Source organism: Thunnus maccoyii, chromosome 8 (assembly GCF_910596095.1).
Source record: "Thunnus maccoyii chromosome 8, fThuMac1.1, whole genome shotgun sequence".
Classification (NCBI taxonomy): domain Eukaryota; kingdom Metazoa; phylum Chordata; class Actinopteri; order Scombriformes; family Scombridae; genus Thunnus; species Thunnus maccoyii.
In genome coordinates, this window is record NC_056540.1 from 8,978,250 (window position 1) to 8,994,918 (window position 16,669).

General features: G+C 38.8%; 4 protein-coding genes across 4 annotated transcripts; 2 read left to right on the forward strand and 2 right to left on the reverse strand.

Moving 5' to 3' along the window:
* Positions 1-553: 553 nt before the first annotated feature.
* Positions 554-3,479, reverse strand: mmgt1 (membrane magnesium transporter 1). Its single transcript, XM_042418889.1, has 4 exons — positions 3,344-3,479; positions 2,964-3,016; positions 1,898-2,001; positions 554-782 (listed from the first exon to the last, which is right to left on the reverse strand). The coding sequence occupies exons 1-4, from the start codon at positions 3,420-3,422 to the stop codon at positions 626-628; spliced, it is 393 nt and encodes a 130-aa protein (XP_042274823.1). The 5' UTR covers positions 3,423-3,479; the 3' UTR covers positions 554-625.
* Positions 3,480-3,980: 501 nt separating this feature from the next.
* pfdn6 (prefoldin subunit 6) lies at positions 3,981-6,811 on the forward strand. The gene is made up of 4 exons (XM_042418986.1): positions 3,981-4,188; positions 4,377-4,447; positions 4,565-4,689; positions 6,495-6,811. Exons 1-4 carry the CDS (start codon positions 4,125-4,127, stop codon positions 6,613-6,615), a joined length of 381 nt encoding a protein of 126 aa, XP_042274920.1. The 5' UTR covers positions 3,981-4,124; the 3' UTR covers positions 6,616-6,811.
* A 3,466-nt stretch (positions 6,812-10,277) lies between these two features.
* Positions 10,278-11,846, reverse strand: her5 (hairy-related 5). Its single transcript, XM_042419116.1, has 3 exons — positions 11,730-11,846; positions 11,528-11,623; positions 10,278-11,202 (listed from the first exon to the last, which is right to left on the reverse strand). The coding sequence occupies exons 1-3, from the start codon at positions 11,778-11,780 to the stop codon at positions 10,720-10,722; spliced, it is 630 nt and encodes a 209-aa protein (XP_042275050.1). The 5' UTR covers positions 11,781-11,846; the 3' UTR covers positions 10,278-10,719.
* A 2,506-nt stretch (positions 11,847-14,352) lies between these two features.
* Positions 14,353-16,388, forward strand: her11 (hairy-related 11). Its single transcript, XM_042419509.1, has 4 exons — positions 14,353-14,562; positions 15,173-15,268; positions 15,381-15,474; positions 15,612-16,388. The coding sequence occupies exons 1-4, from the start codon at positions 14,509-14,511 to the stop codon at positions 16,292-16,294; spliced, it is 927 nt and encodes a 308-aa protein (XP_042275443.1). The 5' UTR covers positions 14,353-14,508; the 3' UTR covers positions 16,295-16,388.
* Positions 16,389-16,669: the final 281 nt, after the last annotated feature.

The window sequence follows — 16,669 nt, forward strand, 5'->3', positions numbered from 1 at the left end:
GTTCACAGCATCATTAGAACAGTGGTCTAATGTTTTCTGCTCTCACATCTCGCCTTGAGCTGATTTCCTGAGACATAAATCAAACCTCTTTATTGAATACAGGATGTACAGATGAGCTTTATGCTTCCAGGAAATCATCAAGGAAATAAAGGGTCCTCAGTTCATACAAACAAACTCTTTTCAGTTGACTCTAAACTGCATTTTGCCCAGACGGCTGCTGAAGACTGATGTGTGGTTGAAATGAAACAGTAATGAAACAGGCGTTTTTATGCCCCTCATGAAGAGGATATACAGTACAAAGGACAGCAGTATCCCGATTCAGTTCAGAAGGGACAACAATGGCAGATGTCTCTGTATCTTAAGACTCCAAAGCATTTACATACTGTATATACAAACAAATCTGCTTGAAAAACTGAAGGGTTGGCACAGTCAATGTTGAATATGGTGGTGACCACTTTTATGGACAGAGATGCATGTTTAGACAGCATATTAGTTTATGTACAAATACAAATTAAAGTAGAGGAAGAGGAATTCTCACTTTGCCCGCTCTGTCTAACAAAAAAAAAAAAAAAAAAAAAAAAATCTTATCTGACGTTGATAATGTTACAGGCAGGAAAGGCCAGTCTCAGTGCAAATGCTCCAGCTTGCGTAGCCGTATGGGGTTGGGAAGAGCTTGCTGGTTGCGTACGGAGGAGGGCTCTTCCTCCGGCGAGCGGAATAGCATCCGACCCCGGTGATTGAAAAGGTAAAAAGATGGGTGATTCCTCAGTGTATCAAATGTTCTGGGGAAAAAGAAAGAGAAAAAGTTATGAAAATACAACCACTGAAAAAATATTCTTCTGCTTTCAAAGAGACAAACAGGAAGTTGTCTTAAGTTGTCATATCACAGCAGGTGTATTAGACTGCATGTGTCAGACGTGACTAACTTCTGTTAGAATGGCAGGTCACATGTCTTTACACTCCTATTATATTTAAATCTTCCCCTTTGAAAATCTAGGAGTTATAATAGAAAAACTCTTTGATATTAAAATCCTTACACTTCCATCAATATTGTGGGTCATCCAGTGCTGAAACAGCTGGTCAGTCAATTGGTCAGTTGATTATTAATTTCCAATAGTTAGATAATTGAGTAATTGTTCTAGTCGTTTATCAAACATTCTATTATCTCAGCTTGTCAAATATAAAATTGTACAATTTTCTATCATTGTAACTTTAGCGTCTTTACTGTGATGGACATTTTTCACTATTTTCTGACATTTTATAGACTACTGGAGCTGACAAATAGAAAGAACTTGTCCCTTTTTTCATTTTTTCTACCAACTGGGCAAAGCTCGCTTCTATGTCTCATGGTGGGCACTGAGAAGTGCCTGAGTTTTTGTCAGAAAATCCAAACTGCCACCACGTCATGTGGTGAGGCAGTTATTAATCTCATACTGTATATAAAATAGCTTTGGGAAACCAAACTATTTTGGTTAGATCACTAGTTTTTCTCTTTATATCTTAATGATTTAAAAACAGTTGATGCAAATCATTTGGACAGATAGAATAAGGTGATGAAATCTGAAACTCTGCACTTAATTGTTTGTTGTTTTTTGTTAAAATATTCCTTCAGTGCGCTCATATTATCAATCTTTTCTGTCCAGAGCGTCTGCTGTTGACATATGTAGAGTATGTACAGGTGTATGAAATCAAGCTGCATGTGACTTTTACAGTATGCAGGCTACTAAAGTAACAGATTTTGTCTCTAACAGCAGCAGAGGGTTCTTTAGTGTGTGTCTGTGGGAATTGTAACAGTGTTGTTACTATAAATGTTGAGGTGACAAGCTTCCCCTGTGGCAGAGGACACAAACAACCACGTTATCAAGGGATTAAGGTGCTGCAGTGAATCTTAACTTACTTGTTTTTCAGCTCTGAGGAGGCATCCATGTCTTTGAACTCTCCAGCAATGTGGACAATACCGTAACAGGTCATGACAAACGATAATAAGGTCTGTAATACAATCTGCAATAAGAGAACAGACATTGGTAAAGAGTGGACACTTCTTTGATGTACAAAGAATCAGAATCAGTTCATTAGCAAAGTATGCAGCAGACAAAGAATGTGTCTTGGTGTTTGCTCCCACAAACACAACATAGAAGAATAAAAATAGAACACAAGTAAGGTAATAATAATAATGACATGAACAAGGTAATATTGAAATTAAATCAAAAATGTTAAATCTATTTACAGAATGTAATAATTATAGTTGTGAAAAATAGTTGGAAATATGGACTGTGCTACAGACAAACAAATGAAGTGTATGAAATATATGAAGGTGACAAGTGAAAAAATTAAATGTAACATGTGCAAAAAAGAATTAAATTATGTAACAGTGGAGGTTGAATATGATGTGGATCATGACTGAGAACATTTTAAACTCAAACTTTTACAGAGATATCAGTCATGTAGTCATGATTGATCTGCTGCTTGTTGTTTTATGAAACTTTATGGTATGTTTGTGTTTTGTGCTGCTTTGTATATATTTTGTTGTTGAGTTTGATGTTGTAATGTATGTATATGTATTGTTGAGTCTTGTGTTTTGTGCTTAAATGCAGAGTGCAAAATTAACTGTTTTGTCCACCGGCTAATGAATAATGAATGTGTGCCCTTCTTAAATGTATGTGTATGTATTGTTGAATCTGGTGCAGTTTCATATGCATTTTAAAAGCCTGTCTAAGGACGGGCATAGCAAACTAGCTCAGGCTATAAATGCTGTGGTGGTGTGTGCATTAAGTTCATGCTATTTACTTATCCCTATACAAATAAACGTTAAAATATATAGAATGTACAATGCAAAGTCCAGTTTGATGATATAAATTAAAGTGACCAGTGAAGGAATTACAAGAGGGATGAGAGATGTTGAGTCCAGTTTGATAAGAGTACAGCGGCTAGAAATAAACATTACAGGGATGAAATTGACTCACGTCGATTGGTAGTGTTTCGTTTTCCTTCTCTGTGAGTCGCATGTATGATCGATCTGATGGGACAAGATTACAGATTATTTTAGCGGTTACACCTTTAAACAGTGACAAAGGAAAGCATCGAGGATAGGTTGATCAACACGTTACCGTTTTTACGTTTTAACATTATACAAGTCATAGCAGGCGTTATAAGTAGCAAATGATACTGTGACATTAATTGCAGATAAAGATGCTAAACTGCGTTAGCATCTCGTTAGCTGGCCGTAGGACCGCGAGGCCCAATCTGCTGTTTTATCAGCCCGCCCGGTGACAGCGGAGCCCCCTCCCCGGTGATAGACACAGATACCGACACCTGTGCCTTCACCCCCTCCAACGACACTCACGTTGTGCCGCTGAGAAAGCTGCATGAGCTAAGGCAAAGAGTCCGACACCGACAACACCTTTCCAGAACGACGAGGCCATCTTGAACCAGGGTGACGAGGAGCTCCGTGCAGTGTCGTAAAACGCTGTCGTAAACAGCCGCAACCATGACAGCGGAAAAAAAATCACATAAACAAATAAATAAATAAAGGGTACAGATTAATAATTAAGTGACATTAGTCGGCATTTTTACATGTATTATTTAGCTTTTATTCGACGTCGAAAGCTTCTTGTACAATCCCTTTACAGAATGTTTTAATGTCATAACTGAATCAACTGGCACTTTTATAGTTTCCTCTTTTTGTTCTTCAAACTTATTTATATGTTACTGTTTTTGAGTTTGACTGTTGTCAGTATAAAGAAATAACTAACCGGATGAATCCAACAAGAACGTATTTAATTTGAACGGTATTTTGTGACCGTTTATTGGTTTGTGAAATCGTCACATGATCTCATAGCTTAACTATTATTATTATTATTATTATTATTATTATTATTATTATTATTATTATTATTATTATTATTATTATTAGCACATGAATAAATCCCAATACACCCAGGATAAAACCATAATGTAGCGGAGGCTCTTACTTTGAAGAGACACCCGACGTAACTTCCTCTCTAGCCGCAGCCATTTCCTGTTAGCCACCAGAGCTCTCATCTACCACATTTAGCCAGCTACTTATTTGTTCTTCGGTATATTTACTCAGTCTTTAGTACTTTTTTCCCCAACTAGAAGCAAACATGGCAGAGGCCATTCAAAAGAAACTGAAAGCGGAATTAGAAAAATATACGCAGATGCAGAAAGGTATGTGCTAGTTAGCTTTGCATGGTTTCTCATATTGTGCCATGTTGTGGCGTGCTAACTGACCATATTAGGACCGTCAGTCATACATTGAGATATTTCCTTTACATTTAAACTGTTATTTATGTTCGCATTTCCATTACATCCTTTTAAAAATACGTGTAATCACTGTGTGTTGTCTTCCTGTTCAGATGTTAGCAAGAGCATGTCAGCCAGACAGAAGCTGGAGACGCAGCTGACAGAGAACAACATTGTCAAAGAGGTAACTCCTTCTAAAAACCTGTTTTCTTGACTTGAGTCAGTGTTATTAGCCCCTTTCATTTTGAATAAATGCAGTGTTCAGCTTTACATCTTTCTCTCCCTCTCTTTGTGTTCACAGGAGATGGATCTACTGGACAGCACAAACACAGTTTATAAGCTTATTGGCCCCGTTTTAGTGAAGCAAGACCTTGATGAGGCCAAAGCCACAGTCGCAAAAAGGCTGGAGTATATTAATGGAGAAATGTGAGTCACTCAAGCTATGGACCAGCATAATAGTCATGTTCTACATCCTGTTCACTGAAGCTATGGGACCTCAACCTGCACAGGAAATGTGTTTTACATCTCAAAAGTGTGTGGTGTGCACAAAAAGACACACTGCAATTTGCTGCCCCTTACAGAGCACAACGTTTGATATTTATTAATGGTAGAAGAGCAGCGGCGTATTAGGACTGCACAATTCTAATCAAAATTATAATAATAATAATATTTTCATGTAGGGATCCTCACAGTCTGTAAAGTAATTACTGATCAAAACAGATTGTCAGACTCATGTATGATTTCATAGTTCAGCTTCACCATAAATCTGTTGAGTAACAGTTGCTTGAAGACTTTCAGTAGCATTTGTCAAGCAAAGCTTTAATTCCTTGTTTTGCAGTAATGAACAGAGCCATATCTTTATCTAACTTGAAAAATAAGTCGTAATCTATACATAGTGTATTAATTCCCCACTTGTGGATGTTTGAGTGGTTGATCAACTCAGACTTTCTCCTGAAGTGTTCCTGGCCTTTTTCTAACCTTTCAGGTGGTTGTTCACATTTGCAGTGTTGCTTTCACTTGCAAATTATTGCCGGTGCTTTTGAGAGGCATATTTGTCAGAACTGGGGTTGGATAAATATATTTCTTCTTCCTCACCATCACCTTGTTTTTGCCACTCTTAAAATATTTTTGTTGTACCTGAGAAGCTTTTTCTCTCACTTTGTGTTACTCTACTGTCTCTCACACACGTTAGATGTATTTACATCGATGACCTACCCAGCTCTGCTTGTGCTTAGTTTGTCACATGGAGCAATGCACACTTGTCATTTGCTGATGCAGTACAGGAAGAAATTAAGAGTGTTTGTTTGGATACAGTGGATCTCCAAGCTAATACAAACGCAACAGGCCTGAATCAAAATTGTGAGCTTATTTTGATTAATTGTGCAGTCCTATAGCATACTGTACAGAAAAATCTATGTTCAGCCTGGTTTTGGTAAAGGTCATTTATGATAATTGCTCAGGTACCTTCACTCTGTGTTTTGTAAAAATGTACATGCTGTGGTAATGGTGAAGGAGAAGTGGGGAGATGTTTCCGTAATAGACTGCAGTGAGGGCCTACCACAGTTCACTGATGTATTTTAAAAGACTAGAACGTGACAAAATGAGGTATACTCAAAACTGTCAGTATGCACACTAAAAACAACAGTACAAAAAAATTAGGATAATTTGCTGATGAAGGTGTGACAGCTCCAGAAAGATTTCAGAAAACAACATGACAGCTGAAGTATGAGTATTGGGACACAACTTAGCTGTAAACAGCAGTACATGTTAGAGAGTATGGTGGATAGATGATTGACAGCATCTCTGTCTACACATGAACACTGTTAGTGCATCGTTTTTATTTATGTCACCAATGGAGACTGAAAATCTTAAAGAAAAAAGTGTCTAAACACTGTTACAGTTTATTAGGTTCACCTTGCTAAGTCTATCACAGTCCAATACAACAGCCCTGCAATAAATCCTGTTTTTATAATGCAATGCTGTTAAATTGTATCACATTTTATAACAGCGTTTTCTAATATTTCTGTTATGCTGGTCCCCTAATTAGGTTTGTGGAGATGGATCATTACACAAAATAGACTCTCAATACCATGGCAGGGAGTGAAAAATGTTTTATTTTATATAAAACTGTGTAAATAAATTAGGTTATATGTGTTTTATTGTAATGTTTCATTAACATCTGATAAGTTAATCTTATGCTCTTTTTGTTTTTCTCTGTTTTTCCATGACAGTCAAAGGTATGAGACGCTCCTGAAAGACATGGAAAAGAAATCTGAACAGCACCGAGAAGTCTTGTCCAGTTTACAGCAGGAGTTTCAGAAAGCTCAGGGCCTCGCTGTTGGAAAAGTCTGACCAAGTGATGATGCTGCATGCATGCTCTGACACACACACCAATACAGAAAACTGAGGAGTTTAGTTGGTATTGTACTATGGAATAAATCTACAGCATCATGCCCAGTAAATTCTGCTTGTATCTTGTCATTAATGTGCAGTTTTATTACTGTGACTTTTCTCTTGTAACTAATAAACATGTTTTTCATGAAAGGTCCTACTATTTTCAACAGTTTCCTTATTCATTGTGTCAGCAGGGTTCTCTCTTAACTCACAGATACTAATATATATCAGAAAAAGGTCTGTGTGTGTTTCTGTCGCACATTTGCTTTAATTACTGGGGCAGTCTGGTGACCACTGGAACAGATGTTGTGCTGTCACTGACCCGCCCATCAGTTTGCGGCAGTGGTGCAGCACAGTTCACATTCATGAATGTGTGTTAAAGTCTGTTTTCCGCGTTTACCACCAGCAGGGGATTAAGACAACATGAATAGCTAATCAAAAACAAGCCTTTTACAAGAGTAAGAAACAAAACTTCTCAATAGCAACGGCCAAATCAAGCCAAACAGCTGATATATCGATTATGACTGCCTATATTTACATTTTCACTAAACCATATTAAATCATTTCAGACAATATAGACTTCATTTATAATAAACTATCTGTACTGAAGGCTACAACATAAACGTCCGAACATTTGAGCGACATTTTAACATCATTATGCAGAAGCTACAGTTTTGGCATTTAAGTCAAATTAGTCTGACCAAGCTAACTAACATTATAAATAAATGTACAAAGAACTGTAGCTCTTCAAATTAAAGACAGAATATTGTTCAGCCTCAGTTCTGTTTCCTTATAAAAACGTACCCAAAGTTTCCGTTTGTTTTCAGTCCAGGCTTATACATCAATATGCTGGAGGTTGTATTGAATGAGGGCTAAAAATAACTGACACCACAATAATAACACTGTCACAAAGCTGTTTGGCGCACGAGCCTGTCACCTCACGGCGCGCGGGTGCCAACAAACCCTAACATCAAGACTCCGGCTGTAAAGCTGACCGACACGTGGCCACTTGTAGGAGATATATCACCTACACATTTGGTCAAATACAGCTTAAAATAATACATCATGGTCTTTAAAGTCAAACTGTATTTCTGTATCTGTGTGGGTTAATTATGAAACTCATTTGTGTTGCAACAAACAGAAGCTGGCAGAAATAAGGAATAAATCCTCAAGAAAGTTTCAAAATAGCATCCATCTACACAAACTTGAAATAACTCCAGAGGTATTTTATGTATAATATTTTAAAAAACGATTTCAGGTGTTGTTATGTAGCTTATAAACTACAAGCATCAAATGGTTTGTTAATGAGGCCAAAAGGTGATTTATCACCTAACAAACCCATCGTGTTGTTGTGGTGGTAAAAACCAACACGTGCAGAAGTGTTTAGACTGTTGAAATCTTCATCTCTCTGTAGCTCCATAAACTGCAGTTTGCAGTTTCTTCCAAGTAAAGTTTAAGGTCAGATTAATTTCCGTGCGCTTTTTGTCTAAAGCCAAGACAAGTGACCTAAAATATCCGCATTGGACTAATCCTTATTTCACACTGACAATAAATTCTGCCATTGGATCCATTTAATCTTCATTGAGACAGCTGCCCATCGAATGAAACACTAATCTGATTCAAACTTTAATTGATTTACTTTTCTCCAGGGGGTTTAAGCCTCAAAACGCACAAAAGAGCATCCTGTCCAGAGAGCAGCGCAGCGGGACTAACACCTCCTTTGATAGAAGATGTTAAACAGGCTTTGAAGGAATGCTGGCTCAGTGGGACCAGCCCGGGGTCTGGACCCACTGAGGGCCAGAAGCTAAATATGGGGCTGCACGAGATGATGATGATGGGATATATTTATATTATATTTCGAAACTTCTTATGAAATGACCATGGTTTAACCTGTGATGATGGGTTGGTGTTTTGTTTTTAGGGGCCACACGCCAAATAACTGCATTTTATTGTCCTGTAAGGTATTTACTGAGCATCAGTATCGACCAACTGAAGCCAACTGAATCCAGGTAGATACCACAGTGTATTTCAAATACTCCAAACAATCAGGCCACTGAAGGTTTGATAAACTGTCTACCTGAAACATTTCCAGAGAGAGGGGACCATCTGCAGGGCTGTTAACACACTTGATCCGGGATGGACAACAGTTATGACACATTAAACTGTGCATTGAAATGTTGATGTAGGGGAATCCGCTGCTTTCAGTGCAGTATTCAAATGTAGAAAAACACACGACCATTAACACACTGTCCACACTCTGCAGCATCCAGATGGTTTCAAGTGTCCTAAAACCACTTTAGAGCTCCAACAGCCCCAAATAACTCAGTGTGAAATTGCTTGGTTTCATTTTGGGTCTGTAGCATATATACTATTATTTTTATTTACTTTAACGTAAAAATGTAATCATTTGCACATACAACACATACTGTGAACCCATCACATCCAACATTAACGGTACATTAACATAATTCTTGATGGCAACTCTACTTTTTAAAACTCCAACAGCTCTTTTCACTAAGAATATACTTTTTTACTTTTTATTGTAGCCTTAAATTTTATACTATTTACCTGACGACTTACCTGATTTTTGTGGTAGTTTCATTTTCTCTTGCCTTCTATTTTTGATTGTTATGCACCACAACATCAAGGCAAATATCTTGTGTAAACCTACTTGGGAATAAACGCGTTTCTGATTCTGATAGATGTTTTTTTTATTGGCAGGAAAAAATAAATTGACTCCAAATATGCAATAAAAAGCTGGAATTGTTCATCTGGCGCTTTATGAGACTCAATAATCATTAATGTTACTAGTGTGTAATTTTAACTGTTAAAATGTAAAAAAAAAAAAAAAAAAAAAAGACAAGAAAACATGTTGGTTTCACATTATGAGAGGCAGCTGGCTGAGAGGCCTTTTCACACACACACACACACACACACACACACACACACTGGAGACTCAAATCAGCACCTGAGAGTTTGAGTAGATGGTAAAAATAGTTAAGCACGTGTTGCTGGTCAGCCAAAACTGACTGAATAGACATATACTGTATGACTATTACAACCAGTGCTTCTTTGAAATACAGATGATGTGAAATAAAGTGAAAATCCAAACATTTCATCAAGCTAAATAGTTGCACAAACAGCAGCATATTTTGGTGGCCTCGACTGTTTTAATGCTTGACAATAGGCTATTAGCCTATTTAATATTTACAAAATATGAAATGAATGAAATATAAATTAAAATCACGTGCTACTAAACTTGATATCGGATTGGTTCCGGGATGCTCTTTCTGGCAGATCAATACAAATTTACTTCTCTTACTAAACATTTCCAGCAGAATTTAGACATGAAGTGGTTTTGTGGTTTTGTAGATTGGCTGCTACAGAAGCAGTCTGGATGCTGGACAGTGTGTGAATGGCCACTCTACAACTCTTAAAGATCATAGAAGCAACGAGCTCTCCAGCATCAACATTTCAATAGATAAATGTGTCATAACTGCAGTCCAGCCTGGATGAAGTATGTGTTAACTGTCTTGTAGATGTCCCCCCCATTTCTTCAAAAGTGCAGCTGTAAATGCTCAAGTACAAGCTATTCACGCAGCAGATTGGCCACTCAGATGATCGGGAAATTGTAGACGTTTTTATTGAATTCACCACATCAGCAAACACATTTATAAAATTTGTTCCATTGTGTCATGCTGTGACTTATCAGAGCAAAAAAATAGACTCCCTATCGAAAAATAACAGAGTAAACAAATAATGATTTTACATACAAGTCTCAGCAACACCAATGCAATAAAATGGTGTTAAAACGTACACGTGTGGACACGCCCACTTTGACTCATATTTACACCGAAAACGTAAAAAGTAAAAAAATAGGCCTATGTGAACGTGTAAAACACGTTTATGTGACACTATGGAAATAAATCATCAAGAAAAGTAAAAACGCCACATAATAGGTTTTGTGAGAGTTTTCATGGAAAATATATTCACTGTACAAAAGAATCCAGGCTGTACAATAAAATACATATTTACACAGTCTGTTGGCTTATCTAAAGTGTGTCACTGCGGCCAGGGCCTCCACACAGGATCAGTGATGTTCGTGCAGGCAGCTGTGGAGGACAGCAGCGTCCTGGTGTCACACAGCTCGGTCCTCTGGGTAAGGTACGGGTGAGAGACCCCGCGCTGGCGCTGATGTTGGGGCAGATGCTGAGGAGACAGAGCAGTTGAGTCTCCGGCAGGTATCAGCGCCCTGTGGTGGATGAGCCCGGGAGAGGAGGGGCGAGTCTGGGGCTCGGGGAGTGAAGCGTGCCCGCCGCCCTCCTCCGGGTCCTGGCTCTTGCTGGCTATGAAGTGGCTGATCCTCAGCAGGCAGGAGGTCATGCCCTCCTGGTAGTTTTGCTGGCGGGCGCAGGTCGGTCTCTGCTCTCTGGACAGGACTCTCTTCATGGTGTGGTGACCCTTCTCCACATCCTTCTCTGTCTTTAGGAAGTGGACCACACTCTCCAGAATCTCTGCCTTCTCCACCTTCGGATTCTTAAGTTTCTAAAAGGAGAAATGAAGTACAAATTACTCACCAAACCTTCATTGAACAGCGCTTCTAAAGAACTGAAGTTGTGAGCATTAACTCACAATCATTGTAGGCCTGCGGCATCATCAGCTCAACTGCAATCAGCTGGCACACCTGGTGTGTGACTGTTTCCCTGCCACCTACCTGCTCCTGATTTAAAACTGCAACAAACTGCCGCCATAGCTCTGTCCCTTTTTAGAGGCTTTACTGTATATCTCCTGATTTCAACAATAATCATAGTAATAATAATACTATTAGGAATCAAGATCAACCCAAAATCAAACTATAAGGCAGACGAACCTCGTTGTGGGTGTGGTCCAGCATCAGAAGCCTCAGTGTCTCCAGACTGTGGTTGATCCGCTCCCGTCTGCGTTTCTCCATCACAGGTTTAGACACCTAGAAGAATTAAACATGAGAATGAAAACGCTGAATAACACTGAACATTTTAGACTATTAATCTTTCACCAGAAAACCTCATTATAGTCAGAATGCAGCAGCTTACCCTTCTCACAGTCCTCTGTCCAGGAGACGCTGGTGAAGTTAAGACTTTCATGGCCAAAGCCGACTCGCATCTGTCCGTGTTTAATGAAGTCCAAACTGGAAATGGTAGGTTTCATGTTTGTGTCCACATTGCAATATATTGATCCCTCTACAGACAGCCACGCCCCTGCTGGACCCGCCCCTCATTGACTGTGGCACACTGACACTGAAGAGCTGAATTACATACATTTTAAAGTCTTTGCTGCAAGTCTAATGCATGAATTTATATATTGCACTAATAATATCACGGTGTATTCTATCTGATTTGTAGAATTAGCAAGGGGATGATAAGGGTTTTATTTATAAGATACATCAAGCTTGAGATAGGATGTGCCTTGTGGTCTTTCAAGGGTTTCTTAATCCGTTGAAAGTTCAGTTCACCCAAATAAATGTATCAAGCCATTCAGATACAGTAGTTTCAGTGATATGGGTAATTGTGCAAAACTTTTGAGATACCCCTCTTTGAAGCCACCACCTTAATACAATGAAGGTAAATTTATATTTTAAAAAATTCGTAAAACAATTTACTGGAAGTAGTTTGTACTGTAGAGGATCGTTAAATGTGAGGTCTAATGATTGTACAGACTGTTTTTCCTCAGTTGATTTCACTTTAATTACATTTTAAGGAGGTTTTGGAGCAGACATTTACTACAAACACCACCTATAATGCTATTAATACTCCTACAACTGAAAGTAAATTCTAACCAGCCTAGAATGAAAGATAACTAGTGAAGGAACATTTTCTTCTTATTGACTTGAAACCATCGACCCCCATCCCCCCACACACCACACCCTCATACCTGCCTGAACCAAACTGCTGGATTCACACTTAAAGGCTCGTGTTGTGTTTGTCTTTAGTGGGCGTGGTTCCTCAGAAATACTTGCACGAGGACACTTGTGGATTAGACAAGATCATGCGCGTGTATCCTGATTTTTTTTTAATATTCACAATCCGTCTGTTTTTGCCTCGTAGTGATGCAGGGAGAAGTGAGAGGTGACTGGGCTTTGGGGTTTGGGGTAGCTTTCTCTCTGCACTGCATTTATGGTCACCCTGATCCCCATAATAGGCTAAAGTGTGGAGATAACACTGGGATGATCGGATCACGGGTATCCCGCAGAGATTAAGTGGCTTTTCAGAGGCAATGATACTTCCGTTTAAAATCAAAGAGAGGCCGATTAGTGGAGGCTCAGAGATCACTGCTGGTAGCTATGGCAGCCCAGTGAAGAGCAAAGAAAACCACCACATAGCTTTGTAACAATAGCTATTTCTAACATTAGGCATCTGTTTGTAGGACGAAGTAGAAAACTATGGCAACGTGGCTATAGCAGGGATAAACATATATATTTCATGTGTTGTTGTAGTTTTCTTTCTTTATTAAGGTATGATTATGTCCCCAAGCGTTGTGATCATTATGTCAGTATAGTTAAAGTCTGATATGATGTTAAGATTATTATAGCGAACAAGTCTGAATATTAATGATACCAAAAGGATACCAAGTGTGTGTGTGTGTGTGTGTGTGTGTGTGTGTGTGTGTGTGTGTGTGTGTGTGTGTGTCTAAAGGATTTAAGCCACGTGGACCCGCCCCATAAATAAGTCCTATAATGTGCTCGCCTGAGCCTGTGATGGAAACTAATTAGTGAAAATGTGTCCCTTTGTTGGCAGAGAAATGGACCGTTCACTTCTAATATCGTGACTCCTCGGGTGTATCAGCCACACTGACAAAAAGAGTCAAAATCAGTTGCAGGTTTGGGGACGTGTGCACTGAAGTCAACAACTGGTTTGATTTTTGTTTTTTTAAAGAGCTTGTGTGTGAAGTGTAAACATCAGGTACGAAGCTGACCCGAGGCAGCACACTTGACACTCAGGTGTAATAATCATCCTCACACTTCATCACATCAGCAGCCAAACGTGACCTGCTCCCTTTGGCCCTCAGTTTCCATATGATGCTTTTAGCTACTTTGTGGGTTCACGCTAAAAAATATTTAATTTATTAGTTACATGAATGTAGTTTTCACCCATATGTATACATCAAAACGTATGGATAAATAGGAGAATCTTCTTTATTTGGACCAACACTCTGTGTGTTCTCATTTGGTCTTTTTCATCACTTAATGCAAAGTGCTGATGTCTCACACATCATAAAAACCATGGCTGCTCACTTTCTCACTTCATTTCTGTTCCCACGGGAAAGAAATAGTTTCCCATAGTCTCACTTCACGGCTGCATTTTGTGGGAAGCGTTGAATATTTACAATTAGCGTAAAATTAAATTAGTGATAATTGGTGTGTGAATTAACAGTGACTGATTACACCGTGTTTATTATTTACTTCATATATGCTTTATATATAATATGCAAATATTAGAAAGTCAAGCAACCTTGATTTTGTTTGAAAGATGTTATAAGTGTTATATATACATCAACCATCGACAAGTTATAAAAAAAAAAACTTTCTTGCACTTTCTGACCCAAAGCTCTAGACATAATTCTACTTGATGAAGGTTTTTTATTTTGCCTTAAATTTTCGGTTTCACATAATAAAGAGACATTTAAATGACCCGATTTGAACATTAGTTTCGTTTTTTCTGTTTAAGTCCCACAATAAAACCATTTTCGGTTAAGTGTCGTCACTCACACCTGTCAGCCAATCAGAGTCAGCACGAGGTCTTCTTAAAAGCGCCAGCAGGCCGTCAGGAGGCTTCTTCATTGCTGCAGCTCTCAGTCAGGACCAAACACCTCACCATGACCAGGAAAATACAAAATCCAGTTGTGGATGATACCAAGAGCAGAAAAAGGGTGAGAACTTGTTTTATTTGGTACCACTTCATAATATGAACATTTAAAAGTTTATGTAATAATGCTTTATTTAAAGTTCATATGATTTACTGATGCTTTATAGATCAGTTACAATCTAATAAGAACAGTTCTTTGGTTTCCAGTTTGTGAAAAATTCCATTTTTCAAGGTGCTTTGTGTTTTTAGCTCTTTATTTGATCAGGAAGTTTCCTCCAAAAGACAGTTTGACCTCTGAGCTTCCTGAGAGTTGAAGAGCATCTGGACCAAAATCCATTAAACTTTTTAACTTTTATAAGTGCAGACTTGATGGCAAGTCCTTTATTAATGACACATACTAACATTTGTAACTGCAGACATGATAACCTACAAGATTTTCTTACATGGCAACTCAGAACTTCTCAATACACTGTAACTGATCAACAAACCATGCATAAAAGCATCTTTTACAACGTATAGAAGAAAGACTTAGAGCTGGAAAAACGCATATATTGTATATTTGTTACTGATCAGAGAAGTTAATGAAACTAACTCTATGTGATAAGTAGCTGAGACACCTTGATGAGTGACCACAGCTTTATCATGCTCATACAACACTGTTTATCTCTTTCTAGATTCTGAAACCAGCTGTGGAAAAGAAGAGAAGAGATCGAATAAATAAAAGTCTTGCGGAACTGAGAACTATGTTGTTGAATTATACAGCGGATCCAGTGAGTCATATAAAAAAATATCACATCTAGCCACTACATGTACTTGCAGAAACCATAATCTTACAGTAATGACATGTATTTTTCCCCATATTTCAACGTTGATCATCAACAGCGGCTGCAGAATCCTAAACTAGAGAAAGCAGAGATTCTGGACTTGGTTGTGGAGTATCTTCAGAAGTGGACAGATGGGAAGAACTTGAGCAATGGTTAGTTAAACAAAATAGCTAATTATCTTGTAAAAATGTATAATAATGTTTAGAAAAATTCCACTTCTGCAGCAACAAATCAGCAAAGTATCATGTGTTTTTTATCCCTCACCCTTGTGTCTTTTCACTTATTGCAGATGCAACTTATGGTCAGATGAAGACTCCTGTGGTGAGCCTTCATCACTCAGAGTCCAGGGCTCCTTCTCACCTCACCATTGAGAGTGCAGGTTTTCAGCAGTGTGTGGCTCAACTGGCCAGCTACATGCACAAGATAACCCCGGCACAGAGGACGAACCTGATTGAGAGACTGAAAGATCACACAGAGAACCAGCAGCCAAACATCACAAGCCCAGGACAGGACTCTTCATCCTCTGTTACACAATCAAGCCAGAGAATGACTGAAATGCCAGATGCAGCATCAGCAGTTGTCATCCACACATCTGAAAGTAAAGTAAAGTCCCGCAGGTCACTGTTCCTGTCCCACTCCCCGCCTCAGCCTCAGTCTTGCTCCACACCATGCCACGACACCCTCTCCCCTCCCACCTCTCCCTGGTTTTCCCCCTCTTTCTCCACATATGCCGCCTCTCCTCCTTTCCCATCATTTGCCTGTCACTTCTCCTTCCCCCCCTGCCTGTCACCTCCGTCTTCCAACACCTCTTTCTCCACACTTCCACAGACCCTACACACCCTGCCCGCTCCTGTTGTTTTCTCGCCCACAGTCGCCCACTTCCCCCCACTCACCACACTGAGATCCCCCCCACACCCTGCACAGAGGGAGGGGTCATCAGTTCCTTCACTCATGTGGAGACCTTGGTTTTGAAGATGAAGCAGAGACTGACAATCCAAGAAGTGTAGTGCCCTCTAGTGGGAACTAACTGTAACGACAGGGTAAAAGGATGGATCCCTTTCCATGCCTGCAGTGTATAGTGTATATAATATTAATATTGTCTATATTTTGTATTTCGCTTGTAAATAAAACTGAACTTGATAAAGTATAAGTATCACTCATCATTAAAATGTTTATATTAACCTGCAAGAGCATTATGATATTTACTCTTTCATAAAAAGAAATAAATTACTACATTTCAAGAATAGCAGAATTAAATTAAATAAGAAAATGTTTAATTGAGGCTATAAGCTGTAACATTGTGACCTGTTTTCACTGCAGGTATTGTGACTCTTCATAGCAGAACAC

Excerpts from the sequence above, each read along its gene's own strand:
- mmgt1 (XM_042418889.1), bottom strand. The coding sequence starts at position 3,422 with ATGGCCTCGTCGTTCTGGAAAGGTGTTGTCGGTGTCGGACTCTTTGCC. Across the intron at positions 3,017-3,343 it reads AGCTTTCTCAGCGGCACAAC|ATCGATCATACATGCGACTC; the intron begins GTGAGTGTCGTT and ends TTGTCCCATCAG. Across the intron at positions 2,002-2,963 it reads ACGAAACACTACCAATCGAC|ATTGTATTACAGACCTTATT; the intron begins GTGAGTCAATTT and ends CTCTTATTGCAG.
- pfdn6 (XM_042418986.1), top strand. The coding sequence starts at position 4,125 with ATGGCAGAGGCCATTCAAAAGAAACTGAAAGCGGAATTAGAAAAATAT. Across the intron at positions 4,448-4,564 it reads AGAACAACATTGTCAAAGAG|GAGATGGATCTACTGGACAG; the intron begins GTAACTCCTTCT and ends TTGTGTTCACAG. Across the intron at positions 4,690-6,494 it reads GAGTATATTAATGGAGAAAT|TCAAAGGTATGAGACGCTCC; the intron begins GTGAGTCACTCA and ends TTTCCATGACAG.
- her5 (XM_042419116.1), bottom strand. The coding sequence starts at position 11,780 with ATGAAAGTCTTAACTTCACCAGCGTCTCCTGGACAGAGGACTGTGAGA. Across the intron at positions 11,624-11,729 it reads GACAGAGGACTGTGAGAAGG|GTGTCTAAACCTGTGATGGA; the intron begins GTAAGCTGCTGC and ends TAATTCTTCTAG. Across the intron at positions 11,203-11,527 it reads TGGACCACACCCACAACGAG|AAACTTAAGAATCCGAAGGT; the intron begins GTTCGTCTGCCT and ends TTCTCCTTTTAG.
- her11 (XM_042419509.1), top strand. The coding sequence starts at position 14,509 with ATGACCAGGAAAATACAAAATCCAGTTGTGGATGATACCAAGAGCAGA. Across the intron at positions 15,269-15,380 it reads TGAATTATACAGCGGATCCA|CGGCTGCAGAATCCTAAACT; the intron begins GTGAGTCATATA and ends GATCATCAACAG. Across the intron at positions 15,475-15,611 it reads TGGGAAGAACTTGAGCAATG|ATGCAACTTATGGTCAGATG; the intron begins GTTAGTTAAACA and ends CACTTATTGCAG.